We start from the raw sequence: 25,593 nt of genomic DNA, 5'->3' as shown, positions 1-25,593 counted from the left end.
TGTATCTATCCACGAACTCCCTGCCGAGTTTCTCACTTCAGTGGGATGTATCTGTCCACGAACTCACGGCCGAGTTTCTCACTTCAGTGGGATGTATCTGTCCACGAACTCACGGCCGAGTTTCTCACTTCAGTGGGATGTATCTGTCCACGAACTCCCTGCCGAGTTTCTCACTTCAGTGGGATGTATCTGTCCACGAACTCACGGCCGAGTTTCTCACTTCAGTGGGATGTATCTGTCCACGAACTCACGGCCGAGTTTCTCACTTCAGTGGGATGTATCTGTCCACGAACTCACGGCCGAGTTTCTCACTTCAGTGGGATGTATCTGTCCACGAATTCACGGCCGAGTTTCTCACTTCAGTGGGATGTATCTGTCCACGAACTCACGGCCGAGTTTCTCACTTCAGTGGGATGTATCTGTCCACGAACTCCCTGCCGAGTTTCTCACTTCAGTGGGATGTATCTGTCCACGAACTCACGGCCGAGTTTCTCACTTCAGTGGGATGTATCTGTCCACGAACTCACGGCCGAGTTTCTCACTTCAGTGGGATGTATCTGTCCACGAACTCACGGCCGAGTTTCTCACTTCAGTGGGATGTATCTGTCCACGAACTCACGGCCGAGTTTCTCACTTCAGTGCGATGTATCTGTCCACGAACTCACGGCCGAGTTTCTCACTTCAGTGCGATGTATCTGTCCAAGAACTCACGGCCGAGTTTCTCACTTCAGTGCGATGTATCTGTCCAAGAACTCACGGCCGAGTTTCTCACTTCAGTGCGATGTATCTGTCCACGAACTCACGGCCGAGTTTCTCACTTCAGTGGGATGTATCTATCCACGAACTCACGGCCGAGTTTCTCACTTCAGTGGGATGTATCTATCCACGAACTCACGGCCAAGTTTCTCACTTTAGTGCGATGTATCTATCCAAGAACTCACGGCCGAGTTTCTCACTTTAGTGACATGTATCTATCCACGACCTCAACGGCCGAGTTTCTCACTTTAATGAGGATGTATCTATCCACAAACTCACGGCCAAGTTTCTCACTTTAATGAGGACGTATCTATCCATGAACTCATGGCCAAGTTACTCACTTTAATGGGATGTATCTATCCAGTGACTACAGTATTTGTGTTTGGTATCCAGGGCACTCCCTTCCTTCCAGGTGTCACAGAACCTGGGCAACCAAATTGCTATTAAGAAACTTTCGCTACGTGCACCGGAAGACAGAGGTCCTCTTTTCCTTGCCTAATGCAGCCATGGCTCGTGGTGCCAAGAAGCATCTGAAGCGGGTAGCAGCTCCAAAGCATTGGATGCTGGATAAATTGACCGGTGTGTTTGCTCCTCGTCCGTCCACCAATCCCCACAAGTTGAGAGAGTGTCTTCCCCTCATCATTTTCCTAAGGAACAGACTTAAGATTTGCATGCAGCGGTTCATTAAGATCGATGGCACGGTCCGAACTGATATAACATACCCTGCTGGGTTCATGGGTGTCATCAGCATTGACAAGACAGGAGAGAATTTCCATCTGATCCATGACACCAAAGGTTGCTTTGCTGTACACCTGAGGAGGCCAAGTACAAGTTGTGCAAAGTGAGAAAAATCTTTGTGGGCACAAAAGGAATCCCTCATCTGGTGACTCATGTTGCTCGCACCATCCGCTACCCTGACCCCTCATCAAGGTGAATGACACCATTCAGATTGATTTGGAGACTGGCAAGATGACCGATTTCATCACGTTCGACACTGGCAAGCCGTATATGGTGACTGGAGGTGCTCACCTGGGAAGAGTTGGTGTGATCCCCAACAGAGGGAGGTACCCGGGATCTTTTGACGTGGTTCATGTGAAAGACACCAGTGGCAACAGCTTTGGCATTCGAGTTTCCAACATTTTCACTATTGGCAAGGGCAACTAATGATGGATTTCTCTTCCCCGAGGAAAGGGTATCCGCCTCACCATTGCTGAAGAGAGAGACAAGAGACTGGCGGCCAAACAGAGCAGCGGGTGAAATGGTCCGTGGGTGACATGTTAGATCTTTGTACGTAATTAAAAATAATGTGGCATGATAAAACACACACACACACACACACACACACACACACACACACACATTTCTTAGTCAGCATGGACCAAGAAACACAGTGGATGATTTCATCTGGGTGTTAGTAAAGTTGGGGAATTTTTCCAACTTCTCTATTGAATATGCTTTTCTGGTGACTGAAATATACTTGCATTCCCAGAGACAGCTTCTCTTCTCTTGGACCTGCTGAAACAACACTGTCAGGCTCTTACTCCCCAAATTGCCTTCTCACTCCCTGAAGACTGCACCTGCCCTCCTAGTAACTTACATGTTAAGCGTATGTTACAGAGCTTATATTTCAATCTTCTTGAGATTTGAAAGTCTTCTTTGCTGGAAGCTCAGGCCCTCATTCCATTAGTAGAGACCGTCTGAGTACCTAGTACTGACTGATAGGTGTTTTATATGGCCCAGCGGCTTCATCACCAGAAGGCACACTTTCCTCACCTTGTTCAAGGAAAGGTGCTGTGCTTACCTCCTCTGTCCTGTGTGCTCAATACTGAATTGCTGTTTGGATCATTTCATTTGGGGTAAAAAAATAAAGTTCATTTCATGCTCACAACTGAAGGTTTTATAACCCTGAGTAAAGTCCAAAGAGATGCCACATTAAATTTTAAATGCCTGGTTGGAAATTATTTTTATTTTGTATTGTGAGAATGTTTGCTAACCTGAGATTTTTCCCTGCTTCATCTGCATTCGTTTCTTACGGAGCTACTTGCAGAAGTGTTTTACATCTTTCTTGACCGTCTTCCTTTCTTTCTTGTGGTTTTTCAATGTTTAGGTGAAAGAAATCACCCGTGATATTAAGCAATTAGATCACGCCAAACGCCACCTGACCACCTCAATCACCACACTGAACCACCTGCACATGCTGGCAGGAGGTGTCGACTCCCTCGAGTAAGCAATGCCAACTTTCTCTTTTGGGGCCACGGGAAATGTATCGTATAGAGAAAATGGTGTTGTCGCCTATTTACTTCTCAGCCAGGAAAGTCTCACCATCCTGCCCCACTTTCTGCAAATTGGCTTCAAGTGTTCAGTCACCATTTTTGCTTTGTGCCCTCTGGTGTTCGGAACCTAACAAACACTGGCGGCTAGTCAGAAGGGGACCCCAGAAGCCTTTCAGGACGACTCCAAGAATATGGCCCATCTTCAGGCTGTGGCTCTGTACCATCAAGGCAGACAGAGTGACACAGGCCCATATTCACTCCAGGCAGACAGAGTGACACAGGCCCATATTCACTCCCTGCTGCTTCTGCCTCAGCAGGTTTCCTGCTTGCGTTGGGCTGAGTTGCGCTGTCATGGAAGAGACCCTATGAGACAGAACTCAATCATTCAAACCACTTTTTTTTTTCAATCTACTTTTTATAAAGTAGCTTTCCGTTTGGCTTGTGGAGGGAATGATACATCAGAACATTAGAAATAGAGAAGGAAGAGCTGGTGATTTACTACAAAGGAGCAATCTAAAGCCTCCTTTACTAGCAAGATTCTGACACTCCAGCTCACCTCTGTGGCCCGTCTCAGGCTGGGGACTCCCCCTGCTCCAGCCTCAGTGTGATTCCGTGTGTGGACAGGGAAAGCGCATCGTCATAGAAACTGAGATGCAGCATTCGAAGTCCTGGGTGGGGGAAGTGGGAGAGTGCCTTGAGGGAAAGAGGAGGAGGGGCGGGCCCCTTCCTGACCTCTCTAGGTATTGGATGAGCTCCAGGGACGCCTGGTCCACTCTCCTGTGAGCAGTGAGAGCAGCGGCCAGAGGGAGGCCAGAGGGTGATCACATTTGTTCCTTCGTGGGGTGGTCGGTGTCCACCAAACCATCAGACCAGGCAGTGGTAAGACCGGGCAGTGGTAAGACCAGGCGGTGGTAAAACCAGGTGGTGGTAGCAACGGAACACCTTGGCTTGAACTTGATCCTTTTTCTTTTTTTTTTTTTTTTTGAGATGGAGTCTGGCTTTGTTGCCCAGGCTGGAGTGCAGTGGCGCGATCTAGGCTCACTGCAAGCTCCGCCTCCCGGGTTCACGCCATTCTCCTGCCTCAGCCTCCCGAGTAGCTGGGACTACTACAGGCGCCCGCCACTACGCCCGGTTAATTTTTGTATTTTTAGTAGAGACGGGGTTTCGCCGTGTTAGCCAGGATGGTCTCGATCTCCTGACCTCGTGATCTGCCCGCCTCGGCCTCCCAAAGTGCTGGGATTACAGGCTTGAGCCACTGCGCCCGGCCAATCCTGTCTTTTTCAATGCCTCTTGTGGAAATTCATAAATTACAAATTTAATGAAATAACCCAACCCTAATGAAAAATTTAGATCTAATAGTTTATATTTCCTCCCTGTGCGTAACTTGATTTTATCAGCATCCTTTTATTTAAGCGTCATTAACCTTAGCAGTAGGGAAAGTAGAGGTCTGTGATACAGACGCCTTAGAACCTACAGATTTCAGTTAATAGCTAAAGTGCTGCTCTTTGTGTATTTTTGTTTTTGTTTTTGAGACGGAGTCTCCCACTGTCACCCTGGCTGGAGTGCAGTGGCACGATCTCGGGTCACTGAAACCTCCGCCTCCCAGGTTCAAGCGAGTCTCTTGCCTCAGCCTCCCGAGTAGCTGGGATTACAGGCATCCACCACCACGCCCAGCTAATTTTGTGTATTTTTAGTAGAGACGGTGTTTCACCGTGTTGGCCAGGATGATCTCGATCTCGTGACCTCGTGATCTGCCCGCCTCGGCCTCCCACAGTGCGGGGATGACAGGCGTGAGCCACCTCGGCCTCCCACAGTGCAGGGATGACAGGCTGAGCCACCGCGCCTGGCCGCACCCTTTGTGTTTGGTTTGCTCATAGGCTGTAATCCTCAGATAGTAACATCCCTACCCCTGTTCTCTGTCCCAAGCTTGCTAATCCCATAATATCCAACCCAAATTCTAAATTCATCGTCTTCCCAGATTCCCCTCCCCACACCAAATGAGAATTCATCACTCACACATTCTTCCTGCCGTAGCACATAATTTGTACTTCTGTTTAGAACATAGTTCATCCTTTTTGATACTAGTTAGATGTGTACTTGACTCTCTCCCTTACTGTATGGTGTCACCTTGAGGATTTGGACCAGATCCTGTTTTTTCCTCCCACAACGCACAGCAGCTTATATACTTAGCGCTCAGCGAACGTTGATTCAGCTGAGTTGATATCTGTTTGAGAGCTAGCGTGGGTTGTTCTGTGTCTGTATCTTGCGTCTTTAGTGTTTTTCTAGGCTTTTAAACTTACTCTTTCCTTGCAGAGCCATGACCAGGCGAAGACAATACGGAGAAGTTGCTAATCTCCTTCAGGGTGTGATGAATGTCCTGGAGCACTTCCACAAGTATATGGGGATTCCGCAGATCCGGCAGCTTTCCGAAAGGTAAACTGTCACCGGAGGGAAAGTATATGGGGATTCCGCAGATCCGGCAGCTTTCCGAAAGGTAAACTGTCACCGGAGGGAAAGTATATGGGGATTCCGCAGATCCGGCAGCTTTCCGAAAGGTAAACTGTCACTGGAGGGAAAGTATATGGGGATTCCGCAGATCCGGCAGCTAAACTTTCCGAAAGGTAAACTGTCACCGGAAGAAGTGATCTTGCTTTCAGAAAAGGACCTGGTGCTAGGAAGTGCTTAAGCACTTAGCTCAGCGTGTTCACTGCAGAGTCTTAGTGTGTGAAGGAATCTCAGATGCTACCTGATCTAACTCTGTCTGGTGCAGACGTTCCCCCACTTTACCCCTTCCCATGTCTTCCAAAGCTGCCTGTGGTAGATAGTTACAGTTGTATAAATGGACAACTCTCAGTTGTCCCCATTTGTGAGAGAAACTGTTCTAGGTATCTATTTCTTTGTAACAAACCAGCACAAAACTTAGTAGCTTAAAACAATAATTGTTTTGCACGTATAATTTGGCCTCGCTCGGGGACCAGCTCATCCCTGCTCCATGCAGCATTAGCCGAGGCAGCTCAGGAGGGGACTGGAGAATGCATTGGCTCACTCTCATGGCTGGCTCCTTGGTGCTTGCTGTCAGCTGGGAGCTCGGCCAGGCCGTTGCTGGGATTCTTTGTTGTCTTCCACGGTCTGCTTGGACTTCCTCACGGTAAGGTGGCTGGTTCCAAGAATGAGCGTCCCAAGAGAACCAAGCCTTGGAAATTTCATAGCATCACTTCTGCCATAGTCACAAGGCTGCTAAGATTCAAGAGGAAGGAACATAGTCTTCTCCCACCCGCTAACGGGAGGAATGTCAAAGTCACATTGTTACAAAAAGCATGTGGGATGGGATAGATTGCTGTGGCAGTCTTTAGAAAATACAGTGAGCCACGGCCGGGTATGGTGGCTCACACCTGTAATCCCAGCACTTTGGGAGGCCGAGGCGGGTGGATCACCCGAGGTCAGGAGTTCGAGGCCAGCCTGGCCAACATGGCAAAACCCCGTCTCTACTAAAAATACAAAAATTATCTGGACATGGTGGCAGGTGCCTGTAATCCCAGCTACTCGGGAAGCTGAGGCAGGAGTCACTTGAACCTGGGAAGTGGAGGTTGCAGTGAGCTGAGATCCTGCCATTGTACTCTAGCCTGGGCGACAGGGTGAGACTCAAAAAAAAAAAAAAAAAAAATACAGTGAACCACAAAAACTTCAGATACGATAAAAAGATGACTTTCCCCCCAACCTTATTCTTTCCTTCTTATTGCTGTTGAGTTTTAATCCCAGATTGAGATCCAGTGGAAAGGAAAGTAATTTCTCAGAGCGAAGGAGGATGAGGATTCCAAGGGAGGACTAGGAGGAGTTGATGCAGCACCTTTTCTGTTAGAAGGAGGGGCAGGAAGAACGCTGAGAAGGCAGAGACCGTCACAACTGACAAATTCTAACCTTCCTTGCAGCAAAGAAGAAATGAAGGCGTTGTTACTGAGCAGCAGCTACGTTTCTGACTCTGCCTTCTTAATAAGGCCCGAATGCTACAGGCTTCTTTGTTTTCCTTAAGTTTCCTTATTTGTAATTATATAAATAATACACATAGACTTTAAAAAATAGAGACAGGGTCTCACTCTGTCACCCAGGATGGAGTGTAGTGGCAGAATTACTGCTCACTGCAGCTTGGAACTCCTGGGCTCAGCTGATCCTCCCACCACAGTTTCCCAAGCAGCTGGGACTACAAGCACGCAGCACCTCACCCAACTAACTTTGTTACTTTTTTGTAGAGACAGGGTCTCACTCTGTGGCCCAGGGCTGGTCTTGGGCTCCCAGTGCATCGGGGTTACAGGCGTGAGCCACTGCACCTGGTTCCACATCTTCTATTGTTTAAAAAGGTCAAATATGTATACAGGTGAAACCTAAGTTCCCTTTACCTAGACTTCAGAATCCCATTGTTGTCCTCAGAGGTGGTAATTGTTATCAGTTTAATGGCTATCACTGCGGATTTGTGTGTGTGTATTTACGTAAATCTGTAGTTTAATGGCTATCGCTGCGGATTTGTATGTGTGTCTTTACGTAAATCTGTAGTTTAATGGCTATCGCTCCGGATTTGTGTGTGTGTATTTACATAAATCTGTAGTTTCAGTGGCTATCGCTCTGGATTTGTGTGTGTATTTACATAAATCTATAGTTTTAATCCTATCTCTCCGGATTTGTGTGTGTATTTATATAAATCTATAGTTTCAGTTAATGGCTTTGTTTTTGCTTTGTTTTGTTTTAACTAAATGGTTTCATGCCTTACGCTTTATTCTAAAAACTGCTTTTTGTTTTCAACCACATGTATTTTAGATATTTTTTTTCTCATCAGTATGTATAGACCTGCTTCATTCTCTGGAATTGATGCACAGAACCCCATAGCGTAACATACCGCAGATTATTTCACCATTTTGGTAGCACTAGGTCGTTGTTTCTAATTTTTAAAATATGCCCCCTTTTGCACATATGCAAGTATTTCTCTGGGACAGATTCTGGGTTATAGGTTTGTATACATTTAAAATTTTAGTAGCTACTGCCCATTTGCCCTCCAGCAAAGCTTTATATACTTGTAGTACGATCTGTACAGTATGAGAGCACCCTTACCCTCAGCAACACTTGATATTGTTGTTTTTCATTTTTATCTATCTTATGGTTGAAAACGGTATCCGGTTCCTTTAATTTTCATTTTCCTTGTAGCTAGTAAGATTAGTGTTTTGTTTTGTTTTTTTGAGACAGAGTCTTGCTGTGTTGCCTAGGCTGGAGTGCAGTGGCGTGGTCATAGCTCACTGCAACCTGGAACTCCTGGGCTCAAGTGATCCTCCTGCCTCCACCTCCTGAGTAGCCAGGAATACAGGCAAATACCACCATGCCTGGCTGATTTTTAACATTTTTCTGTAGAGGTGGGATCTTCTTATGTTGCCCAGGCTGGTCTTCAACTCCTGGGCTCAAGTGATCCTCCTGCCTCATCCTCCCAAAGTGCTGGGATTACAAGCGTGAGCCACTGTACCTAGCCCCAGTTGTCTTCTTCATCTAAACACTCATGAGTTTCTCATACTCTAAGAAATTATTCTGCTTTATTCCTTTCTTTGAGTAGTCTCTACAACTTGGTCTCTGCATTCTCTCCTTGTGGAATTCTTGTTACGTGAACGTTGGATCTTCTAGATCTGCTGCCATGTCTCTTAATTTTCCTTTCATGCTTTCCATCTCTTTGTCCTTTTGAACTGCTTTCTGAAAGAATTCCTCAACCCAGTCTTCCTATTTTAATTTATTCTTCACTTGCATCCATTGTGCTATTTGGCCCAGCTGTTGAATTTTTATTTTAAAAATCCAGCTTTTTAATTTCCAGCATATCTAGCTGATTCTTTTCTCATGGGCATAATATTCTCATGTCTCTCCCACGGAATAGAAATTACGTGTTTGTTAAAGCACTGGGTTGCCTGTTCCATTTCTCTGTCCTACAGTGTACAATCTTCAGTGCCTCTTCCATTCCTCTGTCCTCCAGTGTAAGAACTTCAGTGCATGTTCCATTCCTCTGTCCTATAGTGTAAGATCTTCGGTGCCTGTTCCATTCCTCTGTCCTCCAGTGTAAGATCTTCAGTGCCTGTTCCATTCCTCTGTCCTCCAGTGTAAGATCTTCAGTGCCTGTTCCATTCCTCTGTCCTCCAGTGTAAGATCTTCAGTGCCTGTTCCATTCCTCTGTCCTCCAGTGTAAGATCTTCAGTGCCTGTTCCATTCCTCTGTCCTCCAGTGTAAGATCTTCGGTGCCTGTTCCATTCCTCTGTCCTCCAGTGTAAGATCTTCGGTGCCTGTTCCATTCCTCTGTCCTCCAGTGTAAGATCTTCGGTGCCTGTTCCATTCCTCTGTCCTCCAGTGTAAGATCTTCAGTGCCTGTTCCATTCCTCTGTCCTCCAGTGTAAGATCTTAGTGCCTGTTCCATTCCTCTGTCCTCCAGTGTAAGATCTTCATTGCCTGTTCCATTCCTCTGTCCTCCAGTGTAAGATCTTCAGTGCCTCTTCCATTCCTCTGTCCTCCAGTGTAAGATCTTCAGTGCCTGTTCCATTCCTCTGTCCTCCAGTGTAAGATCTTCAGTGCCTGTTCCATTCCTCTGTCCTCCAGTGTAAGATCTTCAGTGCCTGTTCCATTCCTCTGTCCTCCAGTGTAAGATCTTAGTGCCTGTTCCATTCCTCTGTCCTATAGTGTAAGATCTTCAGTGCCTGTTCCATTCCTCTGTCCTCCAGTGTAAGATCTTAGTGCCTGTTCCATTCCTCTGTCCTCCAGTGTAAGATCTTCATTGCCTCTTCCATTCCTCTGTCCTATAGTGTAAGATCTTAGTGCCTGTTCCATTCCTCTGTCCTCCAGTGTAAGATCTTAGTGCCTGTTCCATTCCTCTGTCCTCCAGTGTAAGATCTTCAGTGCCTGTTCCATTTCTCTGTCCTCCAGTGTAAGATCTTCAGTGCCTCTTCCATTCCTCTGTCCTCCAGTGTAAGATCTTCAGTGCCTGTTCCATTCCTCTGTCCTCCAATGTAAGATCTTCAGTGCCTGTTCCATTCCTCTGTCCTCCAGTGTAAGATCTTCAGTGCCTGTTCCATTCCTCTGTCCTCCAGTGTAAGATCTTCAGTGCCTGTTCCATTCCTCTGTCCTCCAGTGTAAGATCTTCAGTGCCTGTTCCATTCCTCTGTCCTCCAGTGTAAGATCTTCAGTGCCTGTTCCATTCCTCTGTCCTCCAGTGTAAGATCTTCAGTGCCTGTTCCATTCCTCTGTCCTCCAGTGTAAGATCTTCAGTGCCTCTTCCATTCCTCTGTCCTCCAGTGTAAGATCTTCAGTGCCTGTTCCATTCCTCTGTCCTCCAGTGTAAGATCTTAGTGCCTATTCCATTCCTCTGTCCTCCAGTGTAAGATCTTCAGTGGCTGTTCCATTTCTCTGTCCTCCAGTGTAAGATCTTCATTGCCTGTTCCATTCCTCTGTCCTCCAGTGTAAGATCTTCAGTGCCTGTTCCATTCCTCTGTCCTCCAGTGTAAGATCTTCATTGCCTGTTCCATTCCTCTGTCCTCCAGTGTAAGATCTTCAGTGCCTGTTCCATTCCTCTGTCCTCCAGTGTAAGATCTTAGTGCCTGTTCCATTCCTCTGTCCTCCAGTGTAAGATCTTCAGTGCCTGTTCCATTCCTCTGTCCTCCAGTGTAAGATCTTAGTGCCTGTTCCATTCCTCTGTCCTCCAGTGTAAGATCTTCAATGCCTGTTCCATTCCTCTGTCCTCCAGTGTAAGATCTTCATTGCCTGTTCCATTCCTCTGTCCTCCAGTGTAAGATCTTCATTGCCTGTTCCATTCCTCTGTCCTCCAGTGTAAGATCTTCAGTGCCTGTTCCATTCCTCTGTCCTATAGTGTAAGATCTTCAGTGCCTGTTCCATTCCTCTGTCCTCCAGTGTAAGATCTTCAGTGCCTCTTCCATTCCTCTGTCCTCCAGTGTAAGATCTTCAGTGCCTGTTCCATTCCTCTGTCCTATAGTGTAAGATCTTCAGTGCCTGTTCCATTCCTCTGTCCTATAGTGTAAGATCTTCAGTGCCTGTTCCATTCCTCTGTCCTATAGTGTAAGATCTTCAGTGCCTGTTCCATTCCTCTGTCCTCCAGTGTAAGATCTTCAGTGCCTGTTCCATTCCTCTGTCCTCCAGTGTAAGATCTTCAGTGCCTGTTCCATTCCTCTGTCCTCCAGTGTAAGATCTTCAGTGCCTGTTCCATTCCTCTGTCCTATAGTGTAAGATCTTCAGTGCCTGTTCCATTCCTCTGTCCTCCAGTGTAAGATCTTCAGTGCCTGTTCCATTCCTCTGTCCTCCAGTGTAAGATCTTCAGTGCCTGTTCCATTCCTCTGTCCTATAGTGTAAGATCTTCAGTGCCTGTTCCATTCCTCTGTCCTCCAGTGTAAGATCTTAGTGCCTGTTCCATTCCTCTGACCTCCAGTGTAAGATCTTCAGTGCCTGTTCCATTCCTCTGTCCTCCAGTGTAAGATCTTCAGTGCCTGTTCCATTCCTCTGTCCTCTAGTGTAAGATCTTCATTGCCTCTTCCATTCCTCTGTCCTCTAGTGTAAGATCTTCATTGCCTCTTCCATTCCTCTGTCCTCCAGTGTAAGATCTTCAGTGCCTGTTCCATTCCTCTGTCCTCCAGTGTAAGATCTTAGTGCCTGTTCCATTCCTCTGTCCTCCAGTGTAAGATCTTCAGTGCCTGTTCCATTCCTCTGTCCTCCAGTGTAAGATCTTCAGTGCCTGTTCCATTCCTCTGTCCTCCAGTGTAAGATCTTCAGTGCCTGTTCCATTCCTCTGTCCTACAGTGTAAGATCTTCAGTGCCTGTTCCATTCCTCTGTTCTCCAGTGTAAGATCTTCAGTTTGTTCAGCATGGCAATTCTTTCTCTTTAGCATTTCTCAAATGTTTAGTGATTCTTAGCTGAAACCTCATTTTTATTTTATTTATTTATTTTTTGAGACCAAGTCTCACTCCATTGCCCAGGCTGGAGTGCAGTGGCACAATCTCAGCTCACTGCAATCTCCGCCTCCTGGGTTTAAGCAATTCTCCTGCCTCAGCCTCCCAAGTAGCTGGGACTACAGGCGCCCACCACCCATGCCCAGCTAAGTTTTGTATTTTTAGTAGAGACAGGGTTTCACCGTGTTGGCCAGGCTGGTCTCGAACTCTTGACATCTCAAGTGATCCACCTGCCTCAGTCTCCCAAAGTGCTGGGATGACAGGTGTGAGCCACCGTGCCCGGCCTTATTTTTATTTTTGACATTCTCTATTAGTCTGATCAAGAATGCTCTTTTACTGCTACCTGCTCGTGGGCGAGAAATGGGAATTGCTACTTGGCTAAGTGTATCACAGACAGCTTTTCCAAAGAGAGGGGGGCCAGACCTGGAGAAACCTGCCAGGTGGGTGTCCCAGCGGCTGATCTCCTAGGCTTGGAGGCTCCCTGGTCTTCTTGGGTGTTGGCAGCCCCTCTGGCTACTGCTGAAGTTCTCAGACCCAGAGGCCCACCCCTGCCGCCTGACGTGAGCATTCACACATTCACGGTGTGGGTGCAGACATGGACAGCGGCCCCATCCTGCTCCTGGTATCGCCACCTTCATGTCTTTCATTTTCGAGAAGCATTTTTGGGCAGTGATTTTCTGTCAACCTTCCTACCAGGAAGTCCTCAGGCTTCTAGTATACCACTTTTCTTGTCTGGATTTGGATTTTCATGAAAATCTTTTTATTATTTCTGATGCTCCGGGGCAGGAATGGGAGGTTGCAACGTGTGCTCAGTGTGCATCTTGCCGAGCTTGGCAGAACGCTAGGGAAATTGCCACCCTTTCCCTCATCCTTCCTACCCCTCACACCTAGAGCCAGCTGATCACCTTATCAGACTGGACTGTCAGGCAGCCAAGAAAGCAGGCGAACAGGACTTTATGAGCTGCAAGAAAGAAGGAGCCTGGATGGAGCAGGCAGATTTGCTGTCAGCGGATGGGGGAGGAGGAGGAAGGCAGTCCCTTCTACCCCTGCTCTCAGGATGATTCAGAGTTGATCTCTTTCACATTCGTTTGTTCTTTTCTTCATTTGCATGATAGATATTTACTCTGCATTTTCTACATCCTAGGCCCCGTGCTAGGGAACTGAAGGCACAAAGATAAGAAATACACACTCTCTGCCTTCAAAGAGTTCACCATTTTTGTATGGAGAAGAAAGACATTAATAGAAGATTCCAGCGTAACAGATGTAACAAAACTGGTATATGCTGTACAAGGCATAGCAGGATCTCAGAAGAGGAATTGATAGGCTGAAGCAGGGGCTGAGGGCAGGGGTCATAGACAAATTCTGTTTTAATCTGAATCTTAAAAGAATGGGTGGGATCTTACCAACGTGACAGTAATGGGGGAAAGAAGGAAGAGGGAGTCTCATGGAGTTTGGAGGCAGCAGAGGGAGACAGGGCTGCATAGGTAGATCGGGTCAGGTTTTATATGCCTTGCTAAATAATTTATTTTTTATTTTGTGGACAGTGAAAGATTTTAAGTGCGGGGGGCATGATCTCACTTGTATTTTGTAAAAGTCTAGTGGATTATAGAGGTACAGGAGTCTGGATAAAATAAGACCCTTAGGAGGCAGTGGCCACGCAGTCACGGAGATGTTTGTGGGAGCCGATCTCCAGTCCGTGATACGGATTAGAAAAGATAAGACTCTTAGGAGGCAGTGGCCATGCGGTCATGGAGATGTGTGTGGGAGCCAGTCTCCAGTCAGTGATATGGATTAGAAAAGATAAGACCCTTATCAGGCAGTGGCCACGCGGTCATGGAGATGTGTGTGGGAGCCGATCTCCAGTCCATGGTATGATTTAGAAAAGATAAAACCCTTATCAGGCAGTGGCCACGTGGTCACGGAGATGTGTGTGGGAGCCGATCTCCAGTCTGTGGTATGAATTAGAAAAGATAAGACCCTTATCAGGCAGTGGCCACGCGGTCACGGAGATGTGTGTGAGAGCCAATCTCCAGTCCGTGATATGGATTAGAAAAGATAAGACACTTAGGAGGCAGTGGCCACACGGTCACGGAGATGTGTGTGGGAGCCAGTCTCCAGTCAGTGATATGGATTAGAAAAGATGAGACACTTAGGAGGCAGTGGCCATGCGGTCACGGAGATGTGTGTGAGAGCCAGTCTCCAGTCAGTGATATGGATTAGAAAAGATAAGACCCTTAGGAGGCAGTGGCCACATGGTCGCGGAGATGTGTGTGGGAGCCGATCTCCAGTCCGTGGTATGGATTAGAAAAAATAAGACCCTTATCAGGCAATGGCCACACGGTCATGGAGATGTTTGTGGGAGCCAATCTCCACTCCATGGTATGAATCAGAAAAGGTAAGACCCTTATCAGGCAGTGGCCACGCGGTCACAGAGATATGTGTGCGAGCCGATCTCCAGTCAGTGGTATGGATTAGAAAAGATAAGACCCTTATCAGGCAGTGGCCACACGGTCACGGAGATGTGTGTGGGAGCCGATCTCCAGTCGGTGGTACGGATTAGAAAAGATAAGACCGTTATCAGGCAGTGGCCACACGGTCACAGAGATGTGTGTGGGAACCGATCTCTAGTCAGTGGTATGGATTAGAAAAGATAAGACCCTTATCAGGCAGTGGCCACGCGGTCACGGAGATGGCGTGTGGGAGCCGATCTCCAGTCAGTGGTACGGGTTAGAAAAGATAAGACCGTTATCAGGCAGTGGCCACGCGGTCACGGAGATGTGTGTGGGAGCTGATCTCCAGTCAGTGGTGTGGATTAGAAAAGGTAAGACCCTTATCAGGCAGTGGCCACGCGGTCACGGAGATGTGTGTGGGAGTCAATCTCCAGTCAGTGGTACGGGTTAGAAAAGATAAGCCCCTTATCAGGCAGTGGCCACGCAGTCACGGAAATGTGTGTGGGAGCCGATCTCCAGTCAGTGGTACGGGTTAGAAAAGGTAAGACCCTTATCAGGCAGTGGCCACGCGGTCACGGAGATGTGTGTGGGAGCCGATCTCCAGTCGGTATAAAGGAAGGGGTTGTGCATGGCAGGAACATGACAGAACTAACTTTTATTTGGCAGAAACCAGCATAGGGATTCGTTAATAACTCAAAATGGATCTGTAACCTGGATGTAAAACCTAATTCTAAAACTCTTAGAAGAAAACGAAGAGCAGATCTTCACACCACTGTATTTGGCAGCAGTTTCTTGGATATGACACCAAAGTCCTAGGCAACAAAAGGAAAACATAGATAAATGGGACTTTATGAAAAAATTTAAAACTTGTGCATGAAAAAACACTATCAGCAGGGTAAAATGGCAATGCACAGAATGGGAAGAATATTTCCAAATCATTTATCTGATAATGGATTAATATCTAGAATATATAAAGAATTCCCAGAAATCAACAACAAAAAGCCAAACAACTCAATTAAAAAACCAGCAAAGGATTTGAATAAGCATTTCTCCAAAGAAGATAAATAAATGGCCAATAAACATGAAAAGGTGCCCCCGTTAGGACGTGAAGTGACACTGCATTGTGGTTTCCACCTGCATTTCTCCAACGGGCTTTTTAGGTTGATGTAGTCCCACTTGTTTCTTTTTGCTTTTGCTGCCTGTACTTTTGGTGGGCTCTTTGCTTTTCAACATTTGTTCAAAGAGGTAGTTTTAAAAATTTGAAGGAACTTAATAATCACTGTTATAATCACATTCCTGAAAAATAGAAAATCCAACATTCTATGAATATATTTCAGTGCTCCAAACGTTCATTATCACATAAGGTTGCTGCAAACACAGGAGGATTTACTTATCTTTTAGTTCATTTCGCAATCTCTATTTGCAATAATTTTGTGTAGGTTAATACAGAATATGTGCTATTAAGTAACACTAAAAAGGCTGGGCATGGTGGCTCACACCTGGAATCCCAGCACTTTGGTAGGCCGAGACAGGCAGATCGCTTGAGCTCTGGAGTTCAAGACCAGCCTGGACAACATGGTGAAACCCTGTCTCTACCAAAAATACAAAAAGTGAGCTGGTGTGGTGATGTGTGCCTGTGGTTCCAGTTACTTGGGAGGCTGAAATGGGAGGATCACTTGAGCTCCGGAAGTGGAGGCTGCAGTGAGCCGAGACTGTGCCACTGCACTCCAGCCTGGGTAAGAGAGCAGACCCGTCTCAGGGGGGAAAAAAAAATAACACTAAAAAGAGCACAAGAGGAGACAACTTCTTATTTTTATTTTCAGTGCTTGACTAGGATTGTTTTTTTAAGAGGTAATAAACGTTTGAGAAAAGTCCAGACTTCTTATTTTTAGCATCCTTTCTGGTGAATTTGCTTCCCTTATGTTTACGTGCTGATGGTAGAACCATCTGGAAATGATAGAAATAGCTATTTGTTGTAAGGGGCGGGAGATGGCAGGCGGGTTACCACCCTCTGCATTGCTTCCGTTTCTCAAATTTACTGTCTTGCTGTCTGTAAAGTGTAGAAGTCATGTGAAAAGTTGTGTTCTGAAATCTTTGCCTGTACATTTGAAATAGGAAGTTCATGAGCCTTGATTTGAGCAGAGCTAATTCTTCCAACTACCCTTCTGGCAAATGCTTCCATGCTTAATGTAGCATTGGAGGAAAGAGTTTTTTCTTTAGCATCTTTACATTTCAAATCCTCCTGGCCTAAGCATATCCATGAAAGGGAATGTTTCTAGTCATCAGTCAGCATCTCCCAATGAAGAATGGAAGAGTCTTACATTCTCTTGAAAACCATGAAACTCTTGAACTAAAATATATTTTTCACAGCCATTTCTAACCTCTTATAAATGTGAGAAAGGCTTGGCAGGTCTCATGGTGGAGTGAAAAAAGAACTCAACCTGGAAATGGACAGGCCTGCACAGCTCTATGGCCTCGACAAGTTCCTCCTGGGCCTCCTGGGTTGCCAAGTATGAGTGTTGTCCTCGGTTGCCAAGTATGAGTGTTGTCCTTGGTGATCTCAGAAGTGTCTCATGGGGTCACTCAAGATTCTAGGCTGAGATTCTTTATGGTGTCTGTTTGGAACTGTAGCATTTGACTAATTAACCCTGCTGTTTAGAAGACTGTGGTTTGGGAGGGCGGTATATTTATTTGGGAACTGTTGGGGGTGTTTTCTTTGGGACTGTCACTCACAAGGTAACAAAAGTCTCAGGGCTACTTTATCCACAGATATCTGAACAATGTTCATAATTTGCTGTCTGTCTGTGACTCCCCCTTACGAAAAGCTGAGAACACCTTTAGGAAAGGGTGCCTTGGAACAGCCCTGCAGTCACGTGGCATGGAGGATGCCAGAAACCACCTGGTTGACTTTCCTTTCTGGGCAGCACAATGAATCTTTTGTTTCTGAAGAGTGACCCATTTGGGGTTGCCACCATGCAACAGGCTGAACTTACTTGGATGCCAGGAGGAATTTTTGTTTTCCCTGTTCTCTATGAGTTGTAGGCGGACTTTCACAAGAATGGCTAGGAAATCAGTTGGGCACGGTGGCTCATGCCTGTAATCCTAGCACTTTGGGAGGCTGAAGTGGGCAGATCGCTTGAGCCCAGGAGTTTGAGATCAGCCTGAGCAACATGGCAAAACTCGATCTCTACAAAAAATACAAGAATTAGCTGGGCATGGAGGTGCACACCTATAGTCCCAGCTACTCAGGAGGCTGAGAGAAGGGAGGATCACTTGACCCTGGGAGGTTGAGGCTGCAGTGAGCCACAAATGCACCACTGTACTCCAGTCTGAAAAGAAAGGAATGACTAGGAAATCTTGGTAGTTTGGCACATATATGTGCTTTGCTGACAGTTATCAGTTGAGCTACCTCTTTGTAGTGGGAACTTTTTCATGGTTAGAAGAGGAAGGAGTTTAAAGGAATGAGGCCAAAGATAAATTCTTTCAAGTCTGTTGACTTCTTTCTAGAATCCTATTTAAGCAATTGCTTATAAAGACTGAAATTCACATCTCACCCTGAAAATGCATGGGATTGAGGTTTGGGTCTATAGATACCATCAGTGATGTCTGTAAGGGAATGGTTGCTTTCATCTGAGTCATTGATAGCCACTTCACAAACTGCTATTGGTAGAGGCTGGGCGCAGTGACTCACGCCTGTAATCCCAGCACTTTGGGAGGCCGAGGCGGGTGGATCACCTGAGATCAGGAGTTCGAGACCAGCCTGGCCAACATGGTGAAACCCTGTCTCTACTAAAAATACAAAAAATTAGCCAGGCGTGGTGGCAGGTGCCTGTAATCCCAGCTACTTGGGAAGCTGAGGCAGGAGAATCCCTTCAACCCAGGAGGCGGAGGTTGCAGTGAGCCGAGATTATCCCATTGCACTCCAGCCTGGGAGACAAGAGTGAGACTTCGTCTCAAAAAAAAAACAAAGAAAAAAACTGCTGTTGGAAACATTGACATTTATATGCGTATCCTTCTGCTCCAGGATTAAGCATACATCTAACCTCTAGCCACCTGTAAAGCCAGTTAGCACCATAAGATGGGTGTTGTGGAATAATCAGTACTGGAGAGGACACAGAATCATCTAGTATGGGCTGCTAGCCCCACCCTCTTATTTCACAGCTATTCAAAGTTGTGACCCACGGAGAGGAAGTGACTTGTGATTATGCGGCTCACTAGTAACATAGCCAGGTCCAGCCTATCTCAAGAGGTGACTTTGAAAATGAAGAACATGGCGACATAGGCGGTTCTAAGATGGCTGAATAGGAACAGCTCTAGCCTACAGCTCCCAGCTTGAACGACGCAGAAGACGGGTGATTTCTGCATTTCCAACTGAGTTACCAGGTTCATCTCATTGGGGCTTGTCGGACAGTGGGTGCAGGACAGTGGGTGCAGCCCACCAAACATGAGCTGAAGCAGGGCAGGGCATCGCGTCACCCGGGAAGTGCAAGGGGTCAGGGAATTCCCTTTCATAGACAAGCAAAGGTGTGACAGACGGCACCTGGAAAATTGGGTCACTCCCACCCTAATACTGTGCTTTTCCAACAGTCTTAGCAAATGGCACACCAGGAGATTATATCCGGTGCCTGGCTCGGCGGGTCCCACACCCACGGAGACTCGCTCATTGCTAGCACAGCAGTCTGAGATCAAACTGCAAGGCGGCAGCAAGGCTGGGAGAGGGGCGCCCGCCATTGCTGAGGCTTGAGCAGGTAAACAAAGTGGCCAGGAAGCTGGAACTGGATGGAGCCCAGCACAGCTCAAGGAGGCCTGCCTGCCTCTGTAGACTCCACCTCTGGGGGCAGGGCATAGCCGAACAAAAGGCAGCAGAAACCTCTGCAGACTTAAATGTCCCTGTCTGACAGCTTTGAAGAGAGTAGTGGTTCTCCCAGCACAGAATTTGAGATCTAAGAACGGACAGACTGCCTCCTCAAGTGGGTCCCTGACCCCCGAGTAGCCTAACTGGGAGGCACCCTCCAGTAGGGGCAGACTGACACCTCACACAGCCACGTACCCCTCTGAGACGAAGTCAGGCAGCAACATTGGCTGTTCAGCAGTATTTGCTATTCTGCAGCCTCTGCTGCTGATACCCAGGCAAACAGCATCTGGAGTGGACCTCCAGCAAACTCCAACAGACCTGCAGCTGAGGGTCCTGACTGTTAGAAGGAAAACTAACAAACAGAAAGGACATCCACACCAAAACCCCATCTGTACATCACCATCATCAAAAACCAAAGGTAGATAAAACCCCAAAGATGGGGAAAAAACAGCAGAAAAGCTGAAAATTCTAAAAATCAGAGCACCTCTCCCCCTCCAAAGGAACAAAGCACCTCGCCAGCAATGGAACAAAGCTGGATGGAGAATGACTTTGACGAGTTGAGAGAAGAAGTCTTCAGACGATCAAACTTCTCTGAGCTAAAGGAGGAAGTTTGAACCCATCACAAAGAAGCTAAAAACCTTGAAAAAAGATTAGACGAATGGCTAACTAGAATAACCAGTCTAGAGAAGTCCTTAAATGACCTAATGGAGCTGAAAACCATGGCACGAGAACTACCTGACGAGCGCACAAGCTTCAGTAGCCAATTCGATCAACTGGAAGAAAGGGTATCAGTGATTGAAGATCAAATGAATGAAATGAAGCAAGAAGAGAAGTTTAGAGAATAAAGAGTAAAAAGAAATGAACAAAGCCTCCAAGAAATGTGGGACTATGTGAAAAGACCAAATCTACGTCTGATTGGTGTACCTGAAAGTGATGGGGAGAATGGAACCAAGTTGGAAAACACTCTGCAGGATATTATTCAGGAGAACTTCCCCAACCTAGCAAGGCAGGCCAACATTCAAATTCAGGAAATACAGAGAACACCACAAAGATATTCCTCGAGAAGAGCAATTCCAAGACACATAACTGTCAGACTCACCAAAGTTGAAATGAAGGAAAAAAAACGTTAAAGGCAGTCAGAGAGAAAGGTCGGGTTACCCACAAAGGGAAGCCCATCAGACTAACAGCGGATCTTTCGGCAGAAACTCTATAAGCCAGAAGAGAGTGGGGGCCAATATTCAACATTCTTGAAGAAAAGAATTTTCAACCCAGAATTTCATATCCAGCCAAACTAAGCTTCATAAGTGAAGGAGAAATAAAATCCTTTACAGACAAGCAAATGCTGAGAGATTTTGTCACCACCAGGCCTGCCCTACAAGAGCTCCTGAAGGAAGCACTAAACATGGAAAGGAACAACCGGTACTAGCCACTGCAAAAACATGCCAAATTGTAAAGACCATCCATGCTAGGAAGAAACTGCATCAATTAACGAGCAAAATAACCAGCTAACATTATAATGACAGGATCAAATTCACACATAACAATATTAACCTTAAATGTATATGGGCTAAATGCTCCAATTAAAAGACACAGACTGGCAAATTGGCTCAAGAGTCAAGACCCATCGGTGTGCTGTATTCAGGAGACCCATCTCATGTGCAAAGACACACATAGGCTCAAAATAAAGGGATGGAGGAAGATCTACCAAGCAAATGGAAAACAGAAAAAGGCAGGGGTTGCAATCCTAGTCTCTCATAAAAGAGACTTTAAACCAACAAAGATCAAAAGAGACAAAGAAGGCCATTACATAATGGTAAAGGGATCAATTCAACAAGAAGAGCTAACTATCCTAAATATATATGCACCCAATACATGAGTACGCAGATTCATAAAGCAAGTCCTTAGAAACTACAGAGAGACTTAGACTCCCACACAATAATAATGGGAGACTTTAACACCCCACTGTCAACATTAGACAGATCAATGAGACAGAAAGTTAACAAGAATATCCAGGAATTGAACTAGCTGTGCACCAAACGGACCTAATAGACATCTACAGAACTCTCCACCCCAAATCAACAGAATATACATTCTTCTCAGCACCACATCGCACTTATTCCAAAATTGATCACGTAGTTGGAAGTAAAGCATTCCTCAGCAAATGTAAAAGAACAGAAATTATAACGAACTGTCTCTCAGACCACAGTGCAATCAAACTAGAGCTCAGGGTTAAGAAACTCACTCAAAACCACTCAACTACTGGAAACTGAACAACCTGCTCCTGAATGACTACTGGATACATAATGAAATGAAGGCAGACATGAAGATGTTCTTTGAAACCAATGAGAACAAAGACACAACATACCAGAATCTCTGGGACACATTTAAAGCAGTGTGTAGAGGGAAATTTATAACACTAAATGCCCACAAGAGAAAGCAGAAAAGATCTAAAATTGACACCCTAACATCACAATTAAAATAACTGTAGAAGCAAGAGCAAACACATTCAAAAGCTAGCAGAAGGCAAGAAATAACTAAGATCAGAGCAGAACTGAGGGAGATAGAGACACAAAAAACCCTTCAAAAAAATCAATGAATCCAGGAGCTGGTTTTTTGAAAGGATCAACAAAATTGATAGACTGCTAGCAAGACTAATAAAGAAGAAAAGAGAGAAGAATCAAATAGATGCAATAAAAAATGATAAAGGGGATATCACCACTGATCCCACAGAAATACAAACTACCTTCAGAGAATACTATAAACACCCCTATGCAAATAAACTACACAATCTAGAAGAAATGGATAAATTCCTGGACGCATACACCCTCCCAAGACTAAACCAGGAAGAAGTTGAATCCCTGAATAGACCAATAACAGGCTCTGAAATTGAGGCAATAATTAATAGCCTACCAACCAAAAAAAGTCCAGGACCAGATGGATTCACAGCCGAATTCTACCAGAGGTACAAGGAGGAGCTGGTACCATTCCTTCTGAAACTATTCCAATCAATAGAAAAAGAGGGAATCCTCCCTAACTCATTTTATGAGACCAGCATCATCCTGATACCAAAGCCTGGCAGAGACACAACAAAAAAAGAGAATTTTAGACCAATATCCCTGATGAACATTGGCACAAAAATCCTCAGTAAAATACTGGCAAACCAAATCCAGCAGCACATCAAAAAGCTTATCCACCATGATCAAGTGGGCTTCATCCCTGGGATGCAAGGCTGGTTCAACATATGCAAATCAAAAAATGTAATTCGTCATATAAACAGAACCAAAAACCACATGATTATCTCAATAGATGCAGAAAAAGCCTTTGACAAAATTCAACAGCCCTTTATGCTAAAAACTCTCAATAAATTAGGCATTGATGGGACTTATCTCAAAATAATAAGAGCTATCTATGACAAACCCACAGCCAATATCATACTGAATGGGCAAAAACTGGAAGCATTCCCTTTGAAAACTGGCACAAGACAGGGATGCCCTCTTTCACCATTCCTATTCAACATAGTGTTGGAAGATCTGGCCAAGGCAATCAGGCAGGAGAAAGAAATAAAGGGTATTCAATTAGGAAAAGAGGAAGTCAAATTGTCCCTGCTTGAAGATGACATGATTGTATATTTAGAAAACCCCATCGTTTCAGCCCAAAATCTCCTTAAGCTGATAAGCAACTTCAGCAAAGTCTCAGGAGACAAAATCTGTGCAAAAATCACAAGCATTCTTATACACCAATAACAGACAAACAGAGAGCCAAATCATGAGGGAACTCCCATTCACAATTGCTACAAAGAGAATAAAATCCAACTAGGAATTTGGGAATCCTAGGAATCCAACTTACAAGGGATGTGAAGGACCTCTTCAAGGAGAACTACAAACCACTGCTCAGTGAAATAAAAGAGGATACAAACAAATGGAAGAACATTCCATGCTCATGGATAGGAAGAACCAATATCGTGAAAATGGCCATACTGCCCAAGGTAATTTATAGATTCAGTGCCATCCCCATCAAGCTACCAATGACTTTCTTCACAGAATTGGAAAAAACCACTTTAAAGTTCATATGGAACCAAAAAAGGGCCCGCATTGCCAAGACAATCTTAAGCCGAAAGAACAAAGCTGGAGGCATCATGCTACCTGACTTCAAACTATACTACAAGGCTATAGTAACCAAAACAGCATGGTACTGGTACCAAAACAGAGATATAGATCAATGGAACAGAACAGAGCCCTCAGAAATAATACCACACATCTACAACCATCTGATCTTTGACAAACCTGACAAAAACAAGAAATGGGGAAAGGATTCCCTATTTAATAAATGGTGCTGGGAAAACTGGCTAGCCATACATAGAAAGCTGAAACTGGATCCCTTCCTTACACCTTATACAAAAATTAATTCAAGATGGATTAAAGACTTAAATGTTAGACCTAAAACCATAAAAACCCTAGAAGAAAACCTAGGCAATACCATTCAGGACATAGGCATGGACAAGCACTTCATGTCTAAAACACCAAAAGCAATGGCAACAAAAGCCAAAATTGACAAATGGGATCTAATTAAACTAAAGAGCTTCTGCACAGCAAAAGAAACTATGATCAAAGTGAACAGGCAACCTACAGAATGGGAGAAAATTTTTGCAATCTACTCATCTGATGAAGGGCTAATATCCAGAATCCATAAATAACTCAAACAAATTTGCAAGAAAAAAACAACCCCATCAAGAAGTGGGCGAAGGATATGAACAGATGCTTCTCAAAAGAAGACATTTATGCAGCCAACAGACACATGAAAAAATGCTCACCATCACTGGCCATCAGAGAAATGCAAATCAAAACCACAATGAGATACCATCTCACACCAGTTAGAATGGTGATCATTAAAAAGTCAGGAAACAACAGATGCTGGGATGTGGAGAAATAGGAACAATTTTACACTGTTGGTGGGAATGTAAACTAGTTCAACCATTGTGGAGGACAGTGTGGCGATTCCTCAAGGATCTAGAACTAGAAATACCATTTGACCCAGCCACCCCATTACTGGGTATATACCGAAAGGATTATAAATCATGCTGCTATAAAGACACATGCACACGTATGTTTATTGCGGCACTATTCACAATAGCAAAGACTTGGAACCAACCCAAATGTCCATCAATGATAGACTGGATTAAGAAAATGTGGCACATATACACCATGGAATACTATGCAGCCATAAAAAAGGATGAGTTCATGTCCCTTTTAGGGACACAGATGAAGCTGGAAACCATCATTCTCAGCAAACTATTGCAAGGACAAAAAACCAAACACTGCATGTTCTCACTCATAGGTGGGAATTGAACAATGAGAACACTTGGACACAGGAAGGGGAACATCACACACCGGGGCCTGTTGTGGGGTTGGGGGGAGGGGGGAGGGATAGCATTAGGAGATATACCTAATGTTAAATGACGAGTTACTGGGTGCAGCACACCAACATGGCACATGTATACATATGTAACGAACCTGCACATTGTGCACATGTACCCTAAAACTGAAAGTATAATAATAAAAAAAAATAAGGTATACATAATAATTTAATGTAAAAAAATGAAAATGAAGAGCATGGCAAGGAAGTCTACAAATCAGAGACTGGTAATTTTTCCTCTTTTTTGTCTCTGGTGATACCAGGTGCTGTCACAGGCTCTGGTTCTCCTTTCTGCCACCTCAGTTCCAGAGTCACCAAGAATTCAGAGTAGGGAATAGTTTGGGCCAGAGGCTCTCCTTTCTGCCACCTCAGTTCCAGAGTCACCAAGAATATGGAGTAGCAAATAGTTCGGGCCAGGGGCAGAGCCGGGCCCACCAGTGTCATTGAGATGGCCAGTAGTCCTGAGAATGTGACTGCGGGTGCCCTGGCTAGCGGCGGGACTTCCCCTGTGAGGAGAACTCCTTCCTCTTCTAACCATGAAAAGTTCCTACTATAAGTTCCCTGTGGCTTAGGAGGGAACTGGTGCTGTGTGTGTGCTTCCAAGAAGAGGGTAGGAACGGGGGGGGCCTGAGCCTCTGGAAGCTGTCCTGTGACCTGGCACCACAGCAGGCTGTGTGCTGCCTCCTCGTGTGCGCATCACAGGAAGCTCCGAAGTACAATTTTATTCTTTTCTCTCATGTCAAAGTTCACACTGAAGGAATGTCTCCCATTGTCTGCTGGACAGCTCTAGACGTATGGCCCTGATTCCAATCTGGAGGTGGCGGCTATTCCAGTAATAGCCTCGTCTGGATCATTCTGGCCTCCTTGAAAACTGACTCAA

The 25,593-nt window shown here is 45.4% G+C and overlaps 1 protein-coding gene and 1 pseudogene across 5 annotated transcripts in view; both read left to right on the top strand.

Moving 5' to 3' along the window:
- Window positions 1–25,593, top strand: part of VPS53 (VPS53 subunit of GARP complex) — a 240,471-nt gene that overhangs the window by 75,093 nt on the left and 139,785 nt on the right. For all 5 annotated transcript variants that reach the window (XR_010152741.1, XR_010152740.1, XR_010152739.1 and 2 more), the window contains 2 exons: window positions 2,864–2,979; window positions 5,343–5,462. Coding sequence is in view for 1 of the 5 variants with exons in the window: in XM_009431509.5 (XP_009429784.1) it covers window positions 2,864–2,979; window positions 5,343–5,462 (236 nt within the window). In the remaining 4 variants the exon portion in view is untranslated. The remainder of the gene's footprint in view (window positions 1–2,863; window positions 2,980–5,342; window positions 5,463–25,593) is intronic.
- On the top strand, window positions 1,014–2,093 carry LOC107969100 (small ribosomal subunit protein eS4-like; annotated as a pseudogene).

Source organism: Pan troglodytes, chromosome 19 (assembly GCF_028858775.2).
Source record: "Pan troglodytes isolate AG18354 chromosome 19, NHGRI_mPanTro3-v2.0_pri, whole genome shotgun sequence".
Classification (NCBI taxonomy): domain Eukaryota; kingdom Metazoa; phylum Chordata; class Mammalia; order Primates; family Hominidae; genus Pan; species Pan troglodytes.
This window is presented reverse-complemented; position numbering and strand designations above follow the sequence as displayed.